Raw genomic sequence first — 24,750 nt, 5'->3', positions numbered from 1 at the left:
TGTCAGACTGTTGAGAACTTTCCTGTGAAAACGAGCAGCCGTTGAATCATTACTGAAATGCTTGGATGACGTTCTGGAAGTTAAGTGGAAACATTATTAAGTTAAATCAATTAATAGAAGAAAAGTAAAGCCAGAACTCACTGAAGCTGAAAGAACAGGGAGCCCTCTTTGGGACCTATTATTCAGAACGCCGTGCCGAGGCTACCGGGTCAAGGATGAGCGCTCGTCTGAGATGGAGAGAGGGAAATTAAAGCAGGGATGATGGAACTGAATGAGCACAGAATGGAGTGCAGAGGGTTAAAGAACAAGAGGACAGACCCGGTGAACTTTTTTATGGATTACCCGACTGTTCTTGTAAAGAGCTTCCCGGTTGTGTTTGGTCAATTAAATTTGATGCTGTTTTTACGTCCTCCTTCGGGGTGAAAATATTTTGCAGATTCTGTCGGAACGTCTTCAGCTGACAAAAACGGATAAATCAGCTGCACCTCTTGAGATTTCTATGTTCTGAACGTAGCTCCGTCTCACCAGGTCTGCTCCCTGATGGGACCGACTGCCGCCACGCATCACTCATCCCGTCAGAGCCAGGCCTCTTGGGGGGAAGAGAGTTGTTTGGCGGGGCAGTGGCATTTCGGGACTCGACAAATGAAAATGTATTTTATTATTATAACTCGTTCTGTTCGCACTTGTTTCATTTGCTTTCACAACTTTTCCCCCTTCTCTTCCCTCCGGCTTCATCCGTTTGTCTTCCCACGACAGTTAGAGGAAATAACGAGGAACAAAAGCCAGACACAAGTGTGTTTTTACTGGAATAAATGTTTGAAGATAAGCAAAGATACATTTAAGTTTTGTTGATCCCTGAGGAGAATTTAAGCAGTTCAATAGAGTAGCGTTAAACATCAGGATATATCACATCGCACCACCAGGAAGGGTTGCATTTAGTAGTCTGAAAGAAAACATCTTCTGACAGCCGCCGTCTGCAGACACAATGAAGATCGCCTCTCAGTTCGTTTGGCGCGTTTCTGAATGACAGCTGCGAGCGTGCGCTGACATTTACAGTACACAGCATCCTTTTCACTCTGGTTTAGTTTCCCTTTTCAGTTTGCAGAAAATAAATCCATATATTTGCACAATCTCTTGGGCAAAAGAGACAAACTGACGTGTTAGTTTTGGTCTGGCAGAGAGAAGCAGGAAAATATCATTGTGTTCCTGTTAGACTTCTTCTTAGTCTCCTTTGGGCGTGTCCTGTTTGGGGTCACCTGTCTTCTTCATCCTCCTCTCCAACACTAGCTACCCTCACGTCTTCCTCAATACATCCATCCACCTTCTCTTTGGTCTTCCTCTTATCCTCTTTCCTGGTAGCTCCATCCTCATCACCCTTTACCAACATCCTCACCATCTCTCCTCTGGACAGGTCCAAACCATCAGAGTCTGCTCTCTCTACCTCTACCTCTCTACCTCCGTCCATCATGGCTGTCCTCACCACTGTCTCATAAACTTTGTCTTTCATTCTAGCAGAGACTCTTTCCTCCAACTGTTTCAGTCTGTTGGATCTGTTTCTTCACCTCTTTCTCACCGTTTCTCTGGACTATTGACCTCTAGTTTTCAAAGTTCTCCACCTTCACTGATTCCTCTCCCTGTAGCCTCACTCTTCTTTCCCCAATCCACTCATTTATGCACAAATATTCTCTTCAGTTAATTTTTAGCAATACACTTCTGCATTATGAATTTCTTCATTTATAAATCGCGTGATGTTGTAGACCAGCTTTAACCAGCCAACCTCTTCCTTTCTTTCTCCATGGATACGACTAGAAATGTTTTGTGGCAGAAGAAGCAGCTTCTCTCATCTTTCCATCTCCTCGTATCAACATGTAAAGGAGATGTTCTCTCCATCCACATGCCTTTGATAGTGTGGGCACGCTGGAGAGTCTCGAAGCAGCCATGTGGTATTCAGGGCAGTTCTCTGCCGTCGAGTGTCTCTTTGGACCTGCCCCCACACACGCACCTGAGTCCTCCTTCACCTGGTCTATTTCCATTTCATCTCCTCGCCTCGCGCACCTCTCCATCCTGTCCGCCGTTTCACCACTTCCTCTCCCAAACATGTCAATTTCTTCTTCTCTTTTCCATCTGCCACGTTCCGTGTGCCATGTGGAGCCTCGGCGTCCCTCCCGCCGGCATCCCTCCCGCCGGCATCTCTTCTCGTCCACTTTAACTAAAATAAACACAAAAAGTGAGCGCCAGAGTTTGTCACTCGCTCATCACGTTTTCCTTTGTTGATTTTGAAATATAAATAGATTCCAAATGATGATGTTTCTCCAGCCGGAGCCTTACCTTCCTTTGCTAATGAGGTTGGGCTGCAGAATAACTTATTGCTTCTTGCTTCATTTAGAGACCATCAGGGATTAGATTCTACAGAAGGACCGGCAGATCGTCTCTGGCCACGACTCTTTATTAGTCTCCTGCATGTCGAGGCTTAATAAGGACTGTTCTTACGCTTTATTCTTCTTTAAAACTTTATCAAGAGATTGTGTGGACGTGTCAGGCTCCACGCAAATAAAAATAGGAATGAATGAACTTGAACTGGATGAAGTTTCCTCTGTTTTTCCTGTGAGACATAATTAACTTGTTTACACTGTGGCTGGATGAGGATTCCAGTAATGACTGAAAAAAAAAAAAGACGCTAACAGCTAACAAGCTACTTTTGATAAAGCACGCTAACCAAGGGCTGACCTCCATTCTTGCAGCAAAGCTATGCAGATTGCGAATGTTCTTCGCATTCCATGACAGAATGAATAAAGTTATAAAATATGCTAATGCAACATAATGCAACCGTTTCCGCATAAAGCAACATCTTCAATACGTTCTGATGGCGCACGGACTCATTACAGGGAGAGTAGCGCCTCTAGTTAGCTGTTAGCTTATTAAGAAGTTGTGCACATCAGCAGGTGGCAAAAAAAGGACCTGTTCTCGATTTTATTGCAAACTTTATTTAAAAAAAGGCAACTATTGATTAATGATTTGAACTGGATTGACTATGAATGTCATTTATCACCTGCAGCGATGGAGGAGCTGGACGGGGACGAGGTCAGAGTGTCCTCTAGGGGGCGCTTTGCTGAAAGAGACATTGTCCAGGTGAGGCGTGCTTACCAGAACCCAACACATGTGTGTTATTTTTGTGATCCTCCTGATCCTCTGATCTCTCCGTCCAGTTTGTTCCTTTCCGGGACTACATCGACCGGTCGGGGAACCAGGTTCTCAGCATGGCCCGATTGGCGAAGGACGTCCTGGCCGAGATCCCCGATCAGCTGCTGTCCTTCATGAAGAGCCATGGGATCGAACCCCGACCCCCTCTGCCTGCCAATTCCGACTCCCCTGCCATGCCCACTACTACCACCACCACCACCACCACGCCCGCCACCAAGAAGGAACGCAACACACACGCCTAAAAGGACGCCAAGATGTAGACGTGAGAGTGTGTGAGTGTGTATGTGTGAGTGTGTGTGATTTCAAGGTGTAGAAGATTGTGTCATCAGCGAAAAAGAGACACCAACAAGAAGAGCATCTTTTAAAAGGCGTAGGTGCAGAAGGTGGTCCCTCCATCTCTTCTTCCTGGAATTGTGTAAAGTCATCTGCAAAGAGTCGACGTACTGTAGCTGAGAGCTTTTTGATTTCCAGCCATCGATCCATTCCAAACCAGTGACGGGAGCATGAGGGGCGTCGACAGGTCCGTCCAGCCCGCTCCAGGTTTCCGTGACGAGAGACTTTTGCGGCGATGCTGACGTTCCGTCCTTGTTTGTGTATTCTCAGGGCATTTTAACGGCACGACAGCAACACTGAGTCCGAAAATAGAGAAACCAAAATTAAGTCCTGTCCCGGTGGCATCCGCAAGCCAACGGACGCCGGTTATTTTTACCGCTTGGTGGAAAATGTATTCTGTATATTACTGTGTGCTCAACATGAAATTCAAATGAGCTTTTCTGCAAAGGGGTCGCGTTTTGCTCCACTTTTCAAGGTCAGCGTCGTGAGATTTGCAAGAAGGCGACCAAATCGGAGAACAGACCGAACACATCCTCCAACTCCAGCTCCTCCAGTACATTTTAACTACATCAGGAGGTACAGGCTGTTTCAGCCCAGGTTGCAAAGCTGAACATCACTATGTGTGCTCTGCTGTCCTCCAAATTGTAGCTGTCTTTGCTGGGGCTGTCATGGGGATGAATCATTCATGAGGTGGGCGCCTCCGGTCCTCCAGCTGTCTGGTACCTGTACGGAATGAACAGAAGCGGCCAGTCGAGCTTTTTCACGGGCCGGAATTCTTCATATGTAGCAGAGAAAGTGTGAAATCGTCACTGTCATCTTTACTCTTCTTCACTTTTTTTTTATTTTTTATTTTTTTGAGCAGCGGAGTGAAAGTAGAAAAACTGTGGTGAGGTTTGGTTTGTAGTGCCGTGTTAGTCACTCAGGCTGCCTTCAGGGACCTCCAGTGACGACTTCTGGAAATGTATGCACATTTTCCCCTCATCGGTTCCAGTGTTTGACTTAATGGTTGCATATTTCCTGCAGCCGTCAGTCAGGGCTCATCGGATCCCAAAATCCCGTTGATTTGCAGGGAGTGTTTTTTTTTTTCTTTTCCTTGACTTTATTTTGCCGATCCATTTCTTAAACTTTTGCCGTGTGCATGATGGATTCAAACAGGTGATCGTGCAGAAAACAGCTCGTCTCGTCTTAACCAACGAACTCATTGCAGAAACATAAAGCCGAGGCCTCTGAGATCAGATAATCAATAACGACCGGACTCATCTGGATCCATACGGTTTGTAAGACATGTATGATATCAAAACCAGAAGGGAAATGGACACGTGGCCTTAATTCTGTCATAATCCTGCAAGTCTGTGTGAGGGTGGACTCTATTTTTATATGACCAAACATGAAATCAGTGTTATTTTGCATGCTCGTTTTTGGCTGATAAGCTGCCAAATGATTGTACTCGTTCAGAAAATCTGTATATTCACACGCGAAAAAGAAGATTCCACAACGTGTCGACTTGTGTTTCTACTCTTATTGTGTACAGTATACTTGAAGGAACTGCTATTGTAATAATCCAAAAGACGTAGGAGGTACATGGGTAGTAGTCTAGATTTGTATCACGGTATTTAAACATGCATGCATGTGTGTCATGACAGCACACCGACCCTAAGGTAACTCACTGGGTATTTTTGTATGAAGCATGTTGAGCTTTCTAGACAGGGTTAGTTCGTTACGCTGACGACAGTATGCTGCTCACCGCTTCTCCGTCTGCTGTGTTCATGTGGGTTACATGTAATCACATCTGAGGTGATGAACTATTTGGTTCCATTCTGTTCCTCTAAATGTCTCTGCTAACTAGTCTGTGCTAGTCATGATTTAGTTACACGTTTGTCACTGTTTCCCTGCTTTTGCTTAGAAACCAAATAAAGATATTATTTAACGCTCATCTCTAGTTATTAGAATTTTATTTTGTTTTATATAATCCTTTAGTTTACACCATAAAAATGTAAGCTAAAGCTAGCTATGCACTAGCTTTGACCGTAGATCAAAGCAAGTGCATAGGTAGATCAAAGCACTAGCTTTGATCTATGGACTTACTCACAGTGGCCTTCTCCCTTGTCTTTCTATCTTATCCAGGTCCTGAGTGTACGAAAGTTGAAATTTGACCTTGACCTACTTTTTTCAAGGTCAACTCTTCGTCTCATTTTTATCCTCTTTGCTGCCCGATTAAACTGCTTTTTGTTTCATCTTTATCTGCAACGATTGCGAAGATATTTGGTGGACAAACGAATGAACAAACAAACGGACACTGACATCATCGCTTTGAAGTGGAATGTAATTTATTATATAAATTATATAATTCTACTAACCTACTAATTGGAGAAAGTTAAATGCCCTCATCTCTTCGTGGGGAAGTCGATTTTAATATCGCTCCATATTAGTGTTGTATGTTTTAATTTTTATTATACGCTCTTTTGATCGATATCACAAGCAGAGAAGTTCAATTGCAATAGAAAGAATGAAACTTAAATGTTTTTGTCCTGGTTTTAGGTTTAAGGCTTTTCTATTGGCTGTTTTTGTAATACTACACTGCCACCCAGTGGACAACCAATGAAAATGAAAATACAAATTGGGACTGAAAATTATTATTTGGTAATAATTAACGAAAGGCTTTGCTTTCACGTTTCAAATATCTGGTGTACTCATTAAAATAATGGATCTTATAAATTAAGTTTTAATATAATAATCAGAAAACCCACTGGAGCTGTTCAACTGGAGACGCCGCAATGCGGCCTTCAGGGACTCGTGGTAAACATCTAAACCTAACGTATACACTCCGTCATTCTCGTTTATGTCAACTTTATGTTTCCAAAACCTCAACTCAGTGACTTCGTGATGCTAAAATTTGAAGAAAAAAAAACTCCAAATCGCAGAAAGCTTCTCCTATATTTAAGTGATTAATTAAGAAAAAGCGCTACAAATCGCTGCTATCGCAGAGGTGTTTGTGATTTCCGTGCTGCCGTGAAGGCATCGCGGCTCTATCTGAGCCGTGCAGTCATGGGCCGCCGCTCTCCTGGGGCGGGTCCTTCCTGTGTCGCTGCTACAGGGATACCAAGATGGAAATGCAGGGGCTTTCTGATGCCCGAAACATCCACTTACAACATGGCGCCTTACGCGGAGCCCCTCTGTCTCCGCTCGGACCGGCGGCGGCGTCCCTATCGCGTTTTATCGCCACTGAAAACGGAGCTAATGGACCGCTGGAGCCGCCCGAACCACAAAGCGACCAGAACGACACCCCCAGCGGGCCGAGGACGGCGCAGTTTCACCTGCTGGCGGAAAACGGCAACGGGGAGGTTTGTTCGCTCGGTAGCAGACCTCCAGCAGCCGATGGAGGTGGGTCAACGGCGGGGACGGTCACTGCCGGACTCCACCACTTACAAACGGGGGAAGGAAACGAGCTGAAGCCCGTGTGGACGCTCGGAGGGGGCGGTGTGGAGACCGGAATGCAAATGGCGCAGCCCCTGTTCGACGGGGAAGAGGAGTCGGCGCCGCCGCGGCACTTCACGTCACCTGTCCCGGCTTTACGGCAGCAGCGGGAGGACGTTGCCCAGCAGCAGCCCGGCCAGAGCGCTGCACCTCCGGGGAGCTTTACCGCGACCACCAGGCCGGAAAAAGCCGCCAAGGAGTTGTATTTGGTGTTTAATGTCGTCCAGGAGGACGTCGGCGGAGAGGCGGGGAGGCGCCGGGCGGAGCCGGCGGACAAATCCAACGCCAGGAAGTCCTCCAGCGCCGGCCGGAGCCGCGGCGGCTTCATGGCGGCTGGGAACGGAGACGACCCGCTTCTCCGTGAAGATAACGACGGCTCCAGGTGCGCGGATGGGCGGATAAAACCGCAGCACGTTCCCGACGCCGTTCACGAACATTCCACGGTGGCTAATGCTAAGCTAGGTGCGGGTTGCCCGACTGTTGAAGACGTTGTTTTGACAAACAAATATGGCGATAAGATCCGGGGGCAGATGTGTACGGCAGACAGTGAAGGTAGCACCAGGGCGTTGAAGGAAGGTTCTCCTCACGCCCGGGGGGGTCTCACCGGTGCCTTGATCGCAGGGAATCCCGGGATCGTGGAAGCTATGGACGCCTCGGACTTCATCCAGGACTCCACGGGGCTGCAGAGCAACCCCAACCCGGCCGCGACCTCCACCAGTCCGCCCGCCGGGGAGAGCTTCTCCGGGACGATCACCATCAACAACCAAAGCATCATCGTGACGATCGAGAACGGGCTGCTGACGCTCGCCGCCCCCCCGGAAGGACACGTCCACAAAGACGACGACATGATCAGCCTGAAGGAGCATCTGGGCATGAAAGACCACGAGGATATCGTTCTCCTCAACTACGACTGTGGGACCAAATCCATCGGGAAGATCAGCACGCTGGCGCTGGCCACCTCCACCCCCCAGGAGGAGCCTCGGCCGGGGGTGTCTGTGAGCGATTCCGAGCTGGCCCTGGTGGACGACTGCTCCTTGTCGGAGCTGGGAACTTCTCTGGACTCTTGTCCCATCGTCAAGCAGGAAGCGGCGGTATTGTGTGCTGTAACCGAAGCCGATCTGGTGACCCCTCACCCCAAAGACACCGTAACCGACGGCGATAACGGAGACTTCCAGTCCGCACCGCTCATCCGGTCCAAGAAAGACCTCGCGGTGACCTTCAGTTGCCCAGAACCGGGTTGCGCTTCCGTCTTCGACACGCGCCAGAAGCTGAAGGTCCACCTCCTGAACCACGCCGAGGACCCGCGCCCCTACCAGTGCACCGTGGAGGGCTGCGGGTGGGCGTTCGCCACCTCCTACAAGCTGAAGCGCCACCTTCAGTCCCATGACAAGCAGCGGCCGCACACGTGTCAGTTCGAAGGCTGCGGGCGGCGCTTCACCACCGTCTACAACCTGAAAGCTCACGTCAAAGTCCACGAGCAGGACGACGCCTTCGTCTGCGAGATCTGCAGCGAGAGGTTCCGCAGCGCCACGAGACTCACCAACCACCAGAGGGTCCACTTCGAGCCGCAGAGGCCCCACAAGTGTGAATTCCCAGGTAGCAAATTGTCATAGTCAAGTAAACTTATCGTTGGTTGTACTTTTAGTCACCTGACAGTCTCGTTCAGGTTGCGACAAAACCTTCATCACCTTCAGCGCCTTGTTCTCCCACAACCGGACCCACTTCAGGGAAACGGGCCACTTCACCTGCACCTACCCCGGCTGTGAGAAGACCTACGACAAGGCCTGTCGTCTGAAGATCCACATGAGGAGCCACACCGGTGAGCTGAAAACCCTTTACCGTCCCGCCGGGGCTTCTGGGTAATGGCTCCCACAATCTACCAGCATGTTGGGAAGAGGAAAACGAGTTTCTGAGTCCTGCTTTAGTACGTTGGCGCGCCAAGTATGCAAGAAACGGTCGAAGATGTTGTCTTAAGTCATTCTATTGATTCCAAACAAAAATCAACTGTTAAAGTTTCATATTTATCTATGATAACAAAACAGGAAATCATGAATACTTGTCGCAAAAAACACTGTGGGAGGTTAGGTTAGATTAGATTAGATTAGACTGGATTAAAATGTCAGTGTTCGTTCGTCCGTCCGTTAGTCCACCCAATACCTTCGCAACCGTTGCAGATAGAAAGATGAAACAAAAAGCAGATTTACTCGGGCAGCAAAGGGGATGAAAATGAGATGATGACCTTGAGGAAACTATGTCAAGGTCAAATTCGCGGGATGTTGCGATCTCTGACTGCCTTGTTCTTACCTGTTTCCAGGTGAGCGGCCGTTCGTCTGTGACTCGGAGGGCTGTGGTTGGTCCTTCACCAGCATGTCCAAGCTGCTCCGACATAAACGGTAAGGTCGAAGGTAAAACGCTGTTAGCGTGTGGCTTTTAGCAAATAATATCAATGAAAGGCAGACGACCGTCCTCCAGGAGCCGGGGGTCTGCTCCAGGTTTCTGCCTGTTAGCTCACCGGCTGCCAATGAGACGCATTCTAAATAAAATTTGATTGGTTGAAGTGTAACTCCGGTGTCCTTCCTGTTTCCTCAGGAAACACGACGACGACCGCCGCTTCGTCTGCACAGAGGAGGGTTGTGGGAAATCGTTCACGCGGGCCGAGCACCTGAAGGGCCACAGCATCACCCACCTGGGCACCAAGCCCTTCCAGTGCCACGCAGAAGGTAACACGCGTGGGGGAGGAAGTGGTCGGGTGTGAAACAGGAAGTGGTGCTGTTAGTGACCCCCCCCCCCTCCGGTGTCTCTGTGTCCCCCCCCCAGGCTGTAACGCTAAGTTCTCTGCTCGCAGCAGCCTCTACATCCACTCCAAGAAGCACAAGCAGGACGCCGCCGCCCTGCGGACCCGCTGCCCCGTGGCCAACTGCTCCAAACACTTCTCCTCGCGCAGCAGCCTGAAGAGTCACATGGTCAAACACCACCACCTGAGTCCCGGTGCGTCACGCGCGCCCGTGGGTCGCGGGGTTCCTGGGGTAACCGGGGTAACCGGCGTCGGAACGGTTCTCACCCTCTCTCTCCTTCAGATGTTCTCCGACAGATGGAGACCACGCCCGCCCTGACCCCCAGCAGCGAGCTCATCAGCTCCCCCCCGGTGGCAGTGGCGGGGCCCGGTGTTGCCGGGGGCGACCAGCTGACAAACCTGGACCTAAGCTCTCTGTTTTCCTCCGTTCCCGGAGGCGGGGCCTCCACCGGTGCCGGCATCGGGGTGGGGATCCCCGTCAGCGGGGGCGGCTCCAGCGGAACGTTCACCATGGACCTCTGCCTGGTCAGCTCCGGCATCCTCACCATCGACCCCTCCTCGGTGGGGGCCACTCTGGGTTCCGGCGCCGGCACCAAAGCGGGGGACCCTCTGATCATGGCGGCCGGTGCCGACATGGGCCCCCACCACGGTCTGGAAGGAACGGTGGGCGACGTTCTGCCCCCGCAGGGCACCCTCAACCTGGACGACGTGCAGACTGTGACCCCAGAGGCCCTCGGGACCCTCACTGCTCTCGCCATGCAGGGAGGCGGGGTCTCGGTGGACCCCGCCCTGCAGCAGCCCCTCAGCTCCTCCAGCGCTCTGAGTGGGGAGCCCCCCGTCTCCCTGGCGATCGCTCCCGCTGCAGAACTGTTGGCCTCACCCTCAAAGGTGGTGGACGTGGGGGGGCCAGGAGGGGCGGGGTCTCTGCTGGGATGTGTGGAGGTGCTGGGGCCCCAGGAGGGGGGGAAGGTCCTCACCCAGTTCGTCTTCCCCGGACACGGCAGCGGCTTCAGCCCCCAGAAGGAGCAGGAAGTGAACGCCGTGTCGCCCAGCAGCTTCCTGGTGAGTGTGTGTGTGGGTGTGTGTGTCTGTGTGTGGGTGTGTGTGTGTGTGTGTGTGTGTGGGTGGGTGTGTGTGTCTGTGTGGGTGTGTGTCTGTGTGTGGGTGTGTGTGTGTGTCAGCAGCGCTACTACTATGTAGCCTGATGCTAGCTACTGCTTTTCCTTTGAACCTGTCCCGCTCAACATCTTCATTGCCCCCCAGCTCCACTTCCTGTATTCTGTTCAGCACCACTGTCTGTAATCTGTCACCACTGTCTCAAATCCGTCACCACTGTCTCATCACTCTTCCTTCTGTCTGCATGTAGCCGTTAGCTGCTAGCGACCTGCATAGAGATGGTTTGGACTGAATTATGGGAAATTATTTGAACCATTTGTTGCTATTTTTTCCATCTGTTCTTGAACGTTGATCTGCTGATTCCTCAGAATTCCTTAATGATCAATGTTGTGTAGAATTCATGGAACAGTCGACGACTTGTTTCCGTGACGATATAAAGTGATGTTTAGTCTGTGACATCTCTGGCTCGGGTGTCATTGTGAACCTCCTTGTGCGTCAGGAGAGTGGGGGCTCCGCTAGGACGGACTACAGAGCCATTCAGCTGGCCAAGAAGAAGAAGCAGAGGGGCCCCTCGTCCTCCTCGGGTAAAACCCCCCCACCGGTTCTATCCTCCTCCTGAAGACGCACTGGGTGCTAAAATGTTCTCTGTCCAATCCAGCGACTTCTGGTTCGAGTCAGAGGAAAACCAAAGGAGTCAGGACGGCTGTGGCCCCGTTAGCAATAGCCGCCTCGGGGACCCGATATGGGGAAGGAGCCACGGGGGCCAACGGGGGCCTGACCCTAAGGGATCCAGTCACGGGGGCCCAGTATGTCCAGATCCAGCTACTGCAGGTGAGGAGTGTAGCGTTAGCCGAAGACATGCTAACCCCAACATGTTTAACCTGAGTGTAGCGTTAGCTGAAGACATGCTAACCTGAGTGTGTTCACGCAGGACGACCCGCCCGGCGACGGGGACCTGGCCTTCCAGCTGAGCTCCCAGCCGTCCAGCTCGCACTCCCAGCTGACTGCCGACCTGCCCGTCAACATTTTACAGGTAGGTCCTTCAGGCGGCACTGAGGGAAACGTTTAGCCCATCTTCAGGACGAACAGGAAACGCTCAAAACGCCGCTTCCTGTCTGCGTTTCCATCGCAGGAACCGTCGGTGATGACGGAGGACGACAACGGCTCGGACAACTCCCAGTTCACAGGAAGCACAATCAACCTCCAGGACCTGGAGTGACACTCCCCCCCTCCCTCACTTCCCACCCCCCGTTTTTGGGGGTGTGGTTCAGATTAGGGGCGGGGCTGGACGGATAATGCACCTTCAGAAGAGGAGAGGAGGATTTTTTCAGCAGAATCAGGTTTATTTCTACCAAACCAAACTGGAGGGTTCCGCCGTCGGGGGGGGCGCCACCGTTGCCTTACTGACCCCCCCAGCGGTGTGTTCCTCCGCCGGCGGCTTCCCTGCATTATTTAAAGTCATTTTAGTTGGTATGTATTTAGATTTATTTTTCTACGGCAGCAGTGAGTCCATGTCAGAAACAAATTAGCGCCTGTTTGAATCACGTCTACCGAGTCACTGCCTTTCTGTTATTATTTTATCTGCTTATTTATTATTTAGCTATGCGTTGAGAGAACGGCCGAGTTGCACACGGATTAATTAAAGAATCGAAGCACAATCAGTTTTTGTGGAAGCTTTTATTTCACTGACAGGATGTCATGGAAAATTTAAGCGTTTGCTTTAAATAATAATAATCTTCCATTTAACCGAATAATCTAATGGTATTATCATTAAACTACACTTTTGAAAGTCCATAAGTAGATTTATTTCTATCCTGTCTATCTAAATTAAATTAATTAAATTTAATTAATCAGTTTGATAGTTGCAGTACCACATCCCAACCAGCAGATGGCGCCTCAAAGTTTTCATACAGAGCAGATTCCGTTTAAGTTAAATAATTACAACCATTTTAAGTAAACTCGGACAGATTAACGCGGGTTATCTCCGTCTAATCCCAGCGCTGCGTCCTGATCCTGGAACAGGAAGTTTAACCTCTGGAACGAGTCACATGACCCCCGTCCTGACTTGAATGAGGTCGATGATTAACTCGCGCTCGTAGGTTTTTTTTATCAGAAATGTGAAAATACGACCCGGCGTCGTAAATTCAACCTTTGAGATCAAAGGTTTTCGGCCTGTTTACACACTCCTCTGCCTGTTCACCTGAGCGTATCACTCCGCCGTCAACTAGTCCACCGCAGGGCACGAGGTTTCCTCACTTCCTGTCTGATGAACCTGAGGATCACAAACAGTGAATGGACTGTTTTCTGTCTGGTCTGACTGATTTGAAATGACGTTGACCCCCCACTGACCTCCGATGGCCCCCCTGGGGGGGCAGTTACAGGAGGGGAAATGGAAAGTATGCAGAAGAGACTGAAATAGCTGCTCTGGAACATCTAGTCTTCACCTTGGTTGCTGATGGAGATCACGTGACGGGGGCAGAACGGTGAGAAAACACCTCCGGGGGTATTTTAATGACGCGCTGCAGCGTCTGTCCACCAGGGGGCGCTGCCGCGTTTAGAACAACATCAGCTGATCCAAACACAAACATCCGAAGTGAAAACTTGAAGGACAAACTTCTACTACTTAAAGTGACGTCATGACCAGATAACGATCAGATCGATTTGAAATATTTTTACTTCAACCAGAACCCCCCCCCCCCGAATAATAGAATAAAATTAACTTTAAAAATAACTCGTGTGTGTGAACACACTTCAAAATGTTTTACACGTGTGTGTGTGTGTGTGTTATTTAATCCACCCATTGCATTATCAGCAGTGGTGGATTAAAGGCTTGGATTAAATGTTTTAGTCCCTCTAACTTTAATGTTGTAAATCAATTCGATCGATAAACCCGGTTATCGATTAATCTCATCTCACGTGTTCCACAAACTGTCCTGAAACATGAAAACAAGGATCCAACTGACCCACTTCACCCCCCCACCCACCCACTCAAACACCCCCCCAACGATTGTTATTTTCCGCGACAACAGTCCCACATGTTGATCCACGCAGCAGAACCTGCGCTCCGCTCGCCCCGCCCCCCCCGTCCCGTCCCGCCGCGCCCGGCCAATGAGAGCGCGGAGCGGGGACGAGCCTTCGTCTGCAGCCTCTCATCTCCCTCTACGGTCACCCTGTAAGGCGCACGGCCGGTCATGTGACGCTCATATAGTAAGTCAGCCTGCGTTCAGTCCGGACCGACCGCTCCGCTCCCGCCGCGCCGCCGCCGCGTCCACCGCCTCCGCGTTGCCGCGCCGCCGCATGGAGAGTCTCAAGGGCAAACCCCGCTCTGCCACCGGACCGTCCCGGACACCACAGCAGCCTTTTGCACCGGGATCTTATTTGTGTTAACCTGAAGGTAAGGCGGGATGCTTTCCGTGCTGGGGGGTGTGCGTTGGTGTGGACTGGGGGGGTTGCGCGGTGCCATATGCTGCAGCGGACTGCACGAAAACATGTTTACGTTCAGAGACGCGCGTCCGCTCATGCGTGACGCGCCGCGGCGGAGGGCGCAGAAACAGCGGCGCGTTTGACCTGTATTCTGGACTATTATGGGATGGATTCCCCCCTCTCTTCAGATGTAACAGCGGAAGCAAAAAAGAAAAAAAGAATGAATTCGGAATCGGTTTGGATTCCCCGTTTTTCTGCGCGATAAGAACTTCTCACTCTGCGCAGGCTTCCTGCAGAATGTGACGAAATAACTACCATTAAAACGCAGTTAGATGTGACGTCAGAGTCACAGCCACGAGGCTTCAGCTGGTTGGATGTCATTTGTCTGATCTTCTCCTTCTACAAACGTGAATCCTAATCAGAACGCTCTGTTGTGGAATTTCTCCGGTATTCTTTACGCGCCTTTAAATGAAACTCCTGATTTGTTAAATCTGTTTTCCCCAACTTCAGATTTATTCATTTGTGACTGATTTATTCATTTGTGACTGATTTATTTATTTCTGATTGATTTACGGATCTATAATTGTCCCATAAACACGCATGCAGGTGATTTACGCACGGAGCCGAGGAGCGCCTGCTGCTCCCGGCTGCCCCATGCGGTTCCTGCTGATAATGTTGACATTCTCTCCCCCCCCACCCTTCACATCACCTCCTCCTCTTGAATGGGTTTACTCTCGGTCAGGCAGACCATGGAGGGGCCCCTGGAAAGGGAGGAGGAGGAGGGAAAGGAGGGGCCGGGGAAAGTGACCGACGCTCTCTGTTCCAGGAAAACCTATTTCTGCAGCCTACAGTAGGACATTATCAAAATAAATGTGATCAAGTCGACCATAAACGCAATTAACCGATTGTTCCTGAGCCACAAAGACCAGCTCTGTTCTGTAGGTCATAAACTTGTGGCCTGATTCTGAAGTCAGACGCTGTAAAAAGTGATAAAGTTGTTCGACAGCAGGAAAAATGTAAAGAAGCAATAGATGAGAAAAGAAGGTGTGAAAAAATGTCTTTCTTACATCATGGTGATGCTCGTGATGATGTCACAAAGTAGCTCAGATGGTCTGACAAACAGTCCTAAACATGAAAATACCGACATAAATTTAATGAAAGTTCAAAAAGACGCAGGTTTGGTGTTTTGTTGAACCTGGAAGTATCAAACGTTTGTCGTTTTAAAGACAGGAAGAAGGTTAGTTAGCATGTTAGCATGTTCTGAGCAGTCGACACAGGTGAACTGATTTCGTAAATCTTATTAGTTTTGCTGATTAATTCATTTTAAAATCCCAAGTGACAAATTATTTTATTCTGTTTAGTACTTGTTGAATCATCCGTCTGGTCGGATGCAGGATGAGTCCGAGGCGTCGCCAGTTGGGTTTACGAGATCGACAAAAAACCAAAGACACAACAGACGACTAAAATATTCTCAAATCAAGGTTGACTTCCTATTTATTTTGGGTCTTTCGGCTTCGTCTCACGGCCTACATCATCAGGTGGACAACATTTTGTCGAGTTGCTATCTATCAAGGCTGGGAACGAAACTTTAAAATGCATTTGAATTTGCTTCTTAAACTTTCTTATTTTCCGGATTTAGTTTGTAGGAAGCTATCAGTGAAACGTTAGCATACGGATGTAGCATCATTAGCCGTGCTGAGTCACTTGACAGTTTTGGTTTTGGCTACTTTTCAATGACAACCGTCGATTTGTGCGTCTAAAATGATACCGAAGACTGCAAATAGCATCCGGTGTAGGGTGACGGATGGGTCGGATGATAGGGCGAGAAGACATTTTTCAGTGCCCAGTGCTCTTTTGGTAAAGTCCCACTCTGTTCATGTGAATCTGCACCGTTTGCACACGTGTGGTTAAGACTAACAAACGTCTGTCTGTCTCCGTCTCTATTTAGACACTATATCCTGGCTGGAGACCTTGGATTGTGAGAGTGTTTCCCCCAACGCTGACTTTTTTCCACCCCGAGAGAAAACGCCAGGTGGTTTGCTATCTCGCTCCAGCGGGAAGCGTGGCCTTGCCGACCTGGGTTTGTTTGAACCAAATTTCCCAGCGGCACAAGGAATAATCGCACAAATTGTCCTGGAGTCAGACTCCGAGCCCAACGAGAGACAGCAGTTTGGCATTATCTAGTGATGGTAGATCATTCCCCAGTTAGAGAGGAGACTTTCCTTCCTCACAGCGGTTCTCCGCCGGCGTATCGGCTGTCAGACATGGTGACGGATCTGGGCTCCTACCAGGTGATGCAGTCACCGTTTTCGGAGGACGACCTGAGCGAGTCTTCCAGCCCTTGTTCCTGTTCCAGCCCAGACTCCCAAGTGCTCAGCTCCAGCTATGGCAGCAACTCTAGCGCTGAAAGTCAGGATAGCATCCTGGATCACCTGCTGTCCCAAGCCTCTCTAGGAAGTGCCAACGGTGTGCAGACAGGATCTGTGGCGCCTTTACCATTATCCACTTTTCTCTGGGACTCACGGAGAGAGAAGTCCTCCAAACGCGAGTCTCTAAAAGAGGAAACTTTTGACTTCCTCGCTTGGTCCAACGTGGAGACGGAGGAACAACTTGGTTCTTTCCAGCCCACGCTGGAAGAAATCGAAGAATTCCTGGAGGAGAATATGGAGGTGGTAACAAAGAAGCAGGACATCAGGGAAAGTTGCCCTGGGTTGGCAGGGGGACTGGAGGAGGTTTTGGGTGTAGAAATTGGCCTGGAGTTGTGCCAGGACGACTCAGCTGCTCCGAAACTGGAGCCAGAGGCCAAGTATTCGGAACAAACTGTCCTCCCTGCTGGCCTCGTCCCTGCTGCCTCCACCGAGACCAAAACTGCAGTCAACCCTTCACTGGAGTCCAGCACAGGAGCCAAGAAGGCATCCGGCAACAAATCATCGGCAGACAACAGCACAAACGGTAGTGGGATGCCGGTCATCCTACAGATTCAGCCCCTCCAGATCAAGCAGGAGCCAACAGTAGTGCCTCTCACCTCAGTGACCCAGCCCCCCAACCCCACGCCGGCGTCAGACATCAAAATCGCCCAGCTACTGGTCAACATCCAAGGTCAGACCTTTGCCCTGGTGCCCCACATCCTGCCCTCCCCCAGCATTAATCTCTCCTCCAAGTTTGTCCGCATTGCGCCTGTCCCTATCGCGGCCAAGCCTCTGGGCTTTGGAGATAACTCAGCTGGCCAGGGGTCGGGGATTCTCGTCGGAGGTCAGAAGTTCCAGAAGAATCCGGTGGCGGATCTTATCAAAATGCACAAATGCACTTTTCCCGGATGCACCAAGATGTACACCAAGAGTAGCCACCTGAAGGCGCACCTGAGGAGGCACACGGGGGAGAAGCCGTTCACCTGCAACTGGCAAGGCTGTGGATGGAGGTGGGTACGGGCGAACACTCACCCCCGCTGACAACGCAACCTCTGCCCGTTCGAAATGACCATGACCGAACACCGTGGCTTTGTTATCTCTCCAGATTAGGCTCAGTGGTTGAGACATGTTTGCGACCGGTTATATAAAGACCGTTTAAAGGTTTTGTTTATTCTAGCCTGAGCATCAACATCCGACTCCATCGTTCCTTTGCGTCGTTTAAGAGGGCTTAGCCCCCCGTTTGTGAGCTCTGTCTTTTTTCTGAGAGCTGCAGTAATTGTTTGTCAGCGGGTCGTGACTATGTGCTGCGCATGGTGTCGTGTTGCCCAATACAGCTGAGAGTAGCGCAGATTTTAGCTGACACTTGAACTGACCTGTCTCTTTGAGGGTCATCTTTTAGCACCAGCAGGAGGGGATTGGGAGTCTTAAAGCCGGGCCCTGCCCCCATTTCACCCTCTTAAAACCCCAAATGTATGAAAATTAGACGAGTAGCTCCGCAACGTGAATGTCGTTATTCCTAATGGGGTTCATTACCATGAAGGAAAACTGGTTTATCAACGAATGTGTTAGACAGGCCCATCACGCGGTTTTCGTTTCGTCGAGCCCCGGAGCCGACGAGCCGGTAATGACTGTCAAGCAGCCTCCCAAGTGTTAATTGGAACGGTGTGAGGCGGCGGAATATCGATAGGTTATATAGAGTGCCATCGCGCTTGTCGTCAGGAGGTGCGATATCTGCCATGTGTGAGGAAAGAGGGGCCGTAAACTAAATCTGGGAGCGAGCATGTGGGCCAGGATCACACGGGTACAACATTGTTGAGGCCCGACAGCTGTGGAGTTGCTGGGGTAGTGTGTACATCTGTGTGTGTGTGTGTGTGTGTGTGCGTGTGTGTGTGTGTGTGCGTGTGTGTGTGTGTGTGTGTGTGTGTGTGTGTGTGTGGGTGTTTGCTAAGTATAAAGATCTAATTTGGAACCTGCTGTGTGTAACGGAGAGAGGCAAATGTCTTGGGTGTCTTCCTCAACGGGGCAATTTCTCTGCTCACTGGAGTAAAGAATTCTTCTTATGTCGATTAGCCTGTGTGTGTTGGTGTGTGTGTGTGTGTGTGTGTTGGCGTTGTAAAGGGTGACTTGCACACAGGGTTGCCAGATTTGAGTTTGGCTCTTCTCCGAAAGGCATCAGACTGACGCAACTCAGGGAAATAAGTTCAGGGTTTCATGTTATCTGATTTAAGTCACTGCACAGACAATCGAGAATAAACGACTTTTGGATTGTGTGTCACTTGTCACTTTTAGATGTGTTTAGATAATCTTGAGTCAAAAAGTAAGACTTTCCTGGCAGGATGACTCCAAGAGGAGCCTCTTCCTTTAAATCTTAAATCATCTCCCTACAATAATATCCCTTTAACGCTTTATGGCGGCCTATTGGAGTGTTGTACTAACCTGGCAGTAGTAGAACAGCAGTAATGTACTGTACTTGTGATGCTGTGTGTGTCCTAATCCTGGAGTGGAGCTGCAGTAATGTGTGCAGTAGTAATTTAGGTTGTGTGTTCCAGCTAACAAAGGGCTCTTGTCTGCGCACAAAAGGCAGGATGTAGTTTGGATGCAAGTGTGTGTGTGAGAACTAGTGTGAGCGTAACACACTCTATGTGATGGGGTAAATGAGGGGGCCGACCAAAAGGAAGAAAAAAAGTTGGGAGAGATGTAAGTGGGGGAGGTGGGGGGAGGCCTGCCTCAGTTTTGCACACAATCATTTGAAGAGAGAAGCCGTGAGGAAGTGGAGCGAACAAAAGACAAAGTGTTGAATAGTTACCATGACTGTGGGCTCGGAACGTCCCGGCTGCCACGCTGCATAAAGAGGGAAGAGAGGGATCAGTCAGGGCCCCCCCATGGGAGGAAGAGGGGCCAACAGCTGGACGGGAAGATGCCCCGACTGTACCGCCGTACTGTAGTCACAAGGACACCCCAACAATGGTGCGAGCTCTTGTCCGGTTTGAGGCTTGCTTCTTTTATAACACTGAGAAGTGCAGCCTAGCCTAGCCTAGCCTAGCCTAAACACTCGGACGCTACCGGGACTCCACATGATCGGTGTTTAACCATAACTGTCAAAAACGTAACTAGATTTGTACTCCTACGGGCCCCAAGGCTAAGATTGACCCCCATTAACCCCGTGACAAAAACAATTTATGCACCATGTGTGCAGCATTAACTAATAGAATCAGGGTCCTGGTCCTGTGTACAGGGGCCCCGTGTCAAGAGTGAAATGTATTAAACCTTGAGCGAGTTGGGCTCCCGGGGGCCTGAGATGCAACGGCAGTTTACCATTTCCCCCTACTGGTTATTTTTGTGGGGGTGGAGGATTTAGTGAGCATGTTAACAATTGTCTTGCAGAAACATTAAGTTATTTTGTATTTATAGAGTAGTAGAACCTGTAGAAAAATACAAATGCTGGAGTATTGATGACTTTAGTTTGTGCTTCCAGGTACCCATAGATCAGATAAAGACCAATCAAACGGTGATAGTTGTTTTCCTTGTCCTGCAGGAGTCGAATCGTGTTTCTAGAGCTTTGAACCGGTTGGTTGAGAACAATCACAAACGTTGGTGAATTATTAAAAGACAAATGTCAGTTCAGAGCCATGTGTGACATTTAATGTAAGACCTGTATGTTCTAACTGTCCTGCATGGATGGTGTCTGGTTCATGCTTCCTGTTTCTGTGACATGTTGTCATTTCATAGAGTAAATAAATCAGATGGTAAAAAGCTTGACCACCATGTTCAGTTTTCTGAATAACCATTAAAATATTAACCATGTTATTCATAAAACCATATTGGGACCATTGCTTTATGATGGGGAAACTGGGCTGCGTTTCAGCTACAGTGATGTTGGTTAAGGTTGCGCCAAACTTCCTTCAAAAAGGAAGCAGAAGCCACCAGGCTGTCGCCAGCCTTACCAGAGGTTGGAGTCTGGTTGGATAGATCGTCAAGAGAAGGGTTGTTAAAAAAGTTTCCTTCTTGGGTGTTCAGGAGTGTGAAATGGCTTTTCAAGGATGGCCCAAACATTCATAATAGAAAGAAACCGGCAGGTTCCAGGGAAGCTTTTCAATGCCGTACCACAAATGGCCACCAGGCACAATTGGTAGGGTTGGTATCTGGTCCTAAAGTAGTCTTGATACCTCACCACATATTTTTTGTGCCTAAATCTCATGTTCTTGAGTCTCTTTGGCAGGAAGACTTAAAACTTGTCTCTGACTGAGACGTAGAAAAGATTTTGTACCATCGCTGCTCAATCCAGGGTGTGATTCTCAATCGATTCACCGTCTCGTCGTGTCGGCGGAGCAACATGTGGGATGCAGCGCCTGGGGAGGGATACTCCGCTCTGGCCTTCTTCCCTCCCTCACAACCTGGTTCCCCTTCACCCCTTTGGCTCCAACCTGGAAGTGTCTCATTGCACGCTAACCCTCTGAAATTTAGCCCGTCCAAAAGAATTACAGCCAAATGAGTCTCACATCAACATGTCAGGCATCTTTGAAGCAGACGGATAATAAAGCTGTGTGACTTGTTGAAAACTAAAACGCAGCAGTTGGGAAAAAGAGAAAGTTGCCAGAAGTAAATGCAAGATCAAGGTTCAGTTGCATCATCTTTGCATTTGGCAAGTTCAGCGCCGCGAAACATTTGTAGAGCATGTTTATTCTAGCCTTAAATGTTCATGACAGATGTTATTATTTGTTCTGAGGAAACACGCAGAAGCGTTTCATCATGAACAGAGAGTTTTCTGAACGTTCATGCAAATGTTTGAGGAGTACGCTACTCTTTGCCAAACTTGACATGACTGAGACAGTCACAATGAATCCTGAGGATTTACGTCTTAGGGGTGAACATCCATTGAGTTGGAGCTCGTTCATTATGATTGGCTGCTGTTGGATTGACTGAAAGAATATTTGTTACCAAAAAACAAAACAAGTCTTTTTTGAACGGTCTATCTTTAAGTTTATCTTTAAAGATTTCGTCAGTCGAGCCAGCTGAAGTCCAATTTGCCCACTTTCTTTGATTTTCTCCAGTTTTTTGCTAATTATTAAACACTTCTTCCTCTTCCTCTTCCAGGTTTTCCCGGTCGGATGAGCTTTCCCGACACCGGCGGTCCCACTCGGGTGTCAAGCCCTACCAGTGTCCGGTGTGCGAGAAGAAGTTTGCTCGCAGCGACCACCTGTCGAAGCACATCAAGGTCCACCGTTTCCCTCGAATAAGCCGAACAGTCCGCTCAGCAAACTGACTCCTGACTCGGATCACTGGGATCGCCGGGAATACCGAAGTCTCTATCATTCAGACCATGTGGTCGTGAATGAAAAAAGGCGTGAAAAAGTTCTCTCCTTCATCGAGTCAGTCTGGAAACGCGCCTTACTGTCCAGTTCAGTCGGTGATTGTTCTAATTTATTGTACAAAAGCAAGCCGACGCTGCCACCGACCTGTAAACAGCTTACGGTTGTTTTTGCCGTTGGCATTTGGCGTGTTGTACTTGTGTTTGTTCTGTTCTGATCACCTGCCTCAGCACGGGATTAGCTGAACTCTTTGCCATTCATTCTGGATTATCGGATAGCCTTGGGAAAAGCCTTCCACGGCCGTTTTACCTGCAAGGAAACAACTGCCTTTATCTCCCTGAAAGCTGCCAACGTCTTGGACATTCCTTGTCTTATGCAATCTTTAGGAAGGTGGAGTGAAGTTCTTTCTCATTCTTGTTGACTATTCCTGTTTGTGCTGTTTTTGCCACACATTAAGGCCTTTTGTTTTAGAGCTGCACAATATAATGTTTGATATAATGATAATGATATAATGAAAGAAGAATTTTATGCAGATGTATGAAACTACGGGCGAAAATGTGTTCCAAAGGGTCTAAAAACAAAACAATGAATTATATGTATTATCTTTTAACTGTCACATAGTTTCTTTCGTTGAAATTCAGGGATGTTATAATTCATTACATTTAATCATGAAAAAAATTACATTTGAAAGATGTATTTTGTAAACTTGCGATTAATCGTGATTAGTCACACGCTATCGAGTCAATCTCTGTTAGGATTTGCGGTCGCCGTGACGACACGACTACTGCCTTTGGACGCATTTTGATGCCGATGATAAAACCGTATATTGTGCAGCCCTAACGTTTGTCCACGACCCGTTATTCCGTGGAATAACGAACGAACCGCCAACTGAATAACCGAGAAAGGGAACCTTTTGTGAACCTGCTGAGACGCCAGGAGACGTGGAATGACAGAGCAATGCAAGAAATGCAAACGAGAATCACAACTTAAAGGTTATGTGCACAGCGATTGTGAAATCAGCCCCTGCGGAGGGTATTAAATGATTTTTTTGTTCATTCATTTGTGTTGCTAAGCTAAATCATGTGCTTTTGCTGTACCATGGGATCCTTACTGGACAGCCGTATTTGAACAGGCTGCTCTAAACATGTCAGACTATGACATAAGACTCTTGTCGCCATGGAAGTTAATGTTTCTGCCTGCTACTATAATTCTTGACACAAAATCTGCCTCAGCTCTGCGTTTTCTGTTACGAGACATCCTGAAAGCCTTCGACCTCTCCCAGCCGTGATGTCAGGATGAGGGAAACTTCAGTGGACACTCTGCCCACCAATGGTGCTGAACTACGTGGATCAAGAGCTTCTGGGAAATGTGGGCAAAGATCCATTTTGAGGTGACGGCACGTTCTGATTCCCTAAATCATTTGCGCCACGCTCCGCCGTGACGGCACAGGGATGTGACGATGTTGTCCACGGCTGATTCATGTATTACACGCGGCAGCAGGGGTACAAAACATGGTGCATCATTCCTTTCATTCAATTTTTGAATTTGTGACACTTGTGTGAACACAGGTGTTTTATCGCATCCTATGAATGTATGTAAATATGCAGAAGTGTACAGCGCTGCATCCAGGAAATAAGCAGAGACTGTTTTGGTTTGACATCTTAACACAAATTAGCAGTTGTGAAAATTTTAAGTATAAATTCTAAATGTGTAAATAAACATTTCAGAACATATGAGAACAGTATATATTTTTTTTCTTTGTTCTATCCAAGATGCATTTACAAATAAAACTCAACAGAAACTTGAGGGTGTACTGTGTTGTCTTCGTATATATGTATTAAAATGATTTTATGATCATTATGAGGATGATTTTTTAATGATTTTACTTTATAACAATAACCAGAATGTTGCCCGCTGCTCTAATTACAAACATATTGTAAACCCTGACCCCAACCTACTTAATAATTTAAGTAATAAATAATTTATTTATTTATTATTATATTATTATTAATATTATTATTAAGTTCTTTCACCCACCTTCATCTTTTCCAAACCCTAACCCCTGATTTCCCTAACCCCCCCACCCCCTCGCTTACCCAAACCCTCCTGAGTTATATCTTTCCATTTCCCAAGCCAGTGTGTCCTCTTGTTGGAGTAGAGGTAAGTTGCAGGACTTCCAACCTAAAACTGGTGGTTTTTTAAGACTGACAACCCAAAAAAATTTTTTTAGAGCAATCGACCAGTCGAAAAAATTTTTTATTTGAATGACTGACAAATAAAGTGTTTCTTAGATCGACTAGCTGGTTGAAAACATTTTTTTTTGACTGACCGACCTACAAAAAAATATTTTTTTATGTCGACAAATGACAAAAAAAAGTTTTTTTTAGCTTGATCGACCGATTGAAAAAGAAAGTAGATTTTGGACCGATGAAATTTTTTGTTTTATGTCGACCAACCGGTTGAAAAACAAATTTTTTTGGACTGACCGAGTGACCAATAAAAAAATTATGTCGACCAACTGGTTGAAAAAAAATTATTTAGACTGGCCGACCCCCAAAAAAATTTTTTAGAGCAATCGACCATTTGAAAAAATTTTTTTTATTTGACTGACTGACCAATGTTTTTTTAGATCGACTAGCTGTTTGAAAAAAAAAATTTGACCAACTGACCTACAAAAAAATATTTTTTATGT

The 24,750-nt window shown here is 48.2% G+C and overlaps 3 protein-coding genes across 4 annotated transcripts in view; all 3 read left to right on the top strand.

Moving 5' to 3' along the window:
• Positions 1-5,460, top strand: part of LOC137594880 (copine-9-like) — a 65,465-nt gene extending 60,005 nt beyond the window's left edge. For both annotated transcript variants that reach the window (XM_068314473.1, XM_068314474.1), the window contains 2 exons: positions 3,056-3,129; positions 3,207-5,460. In XM_068314473.1, coding sequence (XP_068170574.1) covers positions 3,056-3,129; positions 3,207-3,443 — 311 coding nt within the window. In that variant the 3' untranslated portion in view covers positions 3,444-5,460. The remainder of the gene's footprint in view (positions 1-3,055; positions 3,130-3,206) is intronic.
• Positions 5,461-5,926: 466 nt separating this feature from the next.
• Positions 5,927-12,580, top strand: si:dkey-156n14.3 (zinc finger protein ZXDC). Its single transcript, XM_068314472.1, has 10 exons — positions 5,927-8,604; positions 8,675-8,827; positions 9,323-9,401; positions 9,598-9,728; positions 9,826-9,996; positions 10,086-10,864; positions 11,418-11,502; positions 11,577-11,749; positions 11,850-11,951; positions 12,051-12,580. Exons 1-10 carry the CDS (start codon positions 6,639-6,641, stop codon positions 12,135-12,137), a joined length of 3,726 nt encoding a protein of 1,241 aa, XP_068170573.1. The 5' UTR covers positions 5,927-6,638; the 3' UTR covers positions 12,138-12,580.
• Positions 12,581-14,088: 1,508 nt separating this feature from the next.
• On the top strand, positions 14,089-23,862 carry klf15 (Kruppel like factor 15). Its single transcript, XM_068315613.1, has 3 exons — positions 14,089-14,312; positions 16,290-17,759; positions 21,844-23,862. The coding sequence occupies exons 2-3, from the start codon at positions 16,528-16,530 to the stop codon at positions 22,010-22,012; spliced, it is 1,401 nt and encodes a 466-aa protein (XP_068171714.1). The 5' UTR covers positions 14,089-14,312; positions 16,290-16,527; the 3' UTR covers positions 22,013-23,862.
• Positions 23,863-24,750: the final 888 nt, after the last annotated feature.

The sequence above is a fragment of the Antennarius striatus genome, chromosome 5, assembly GCF_040054535.1.
Source record: "Antennarius striatus isolate MH-2024 chromosome 5, ASM4005453v1, whole genome shotgun sequence".
Classification (NCBI taxonomy): domain Eukaryota; kingdom Metazoa; phylum Chordata; class Actinopteri; order Lophiiformes; family Antennariidae; genus Antennarius; species Antennarius striatus.
This window is presented reverse-complemented; position numbering and strand designations above follow the sequence as displayed.

Bases quoted from the DNA above. Each gene is read 5' to 3' on its own strand.
- si:dkey-156n14.3 (XM_068314472.1), top strand. From the start codon at position 6,639: ATGGAAATGCAGGGGCTTTCTGATGCCCGAAACATCCACTTACAACAT. The intron at 10,865-11,417 runs GTGAGTGTGTGT...CTTGTGCGTCAG, and splicing joins TGTCGCCCAGCAGCTTCCTG to GAGAGTGGGGGCTCCGCTAG. The intron at 11,503-11,576 runs GTAAAACCCCCC...TGTCCAATCCAG, and splicing joins GGGCCCCTCGTCCTCCTCGG to CGACTTCTGGTTCGAGTCAG.
- klf15 (XM_068315613.1), top strand. From the start codon at position 16,528: ATGGTAGATCATTCCCCAGTTAGAGAGGAGACTTTCCTTCCTCACAGC. The intron at 17,760-21,843 runs GTGGGTACGGGC...TTCCTCTTCCAG, and splicing joins TGGCAAGGCTGTGGATGGAG to GTTTTCCCGGTCGGATGAGC.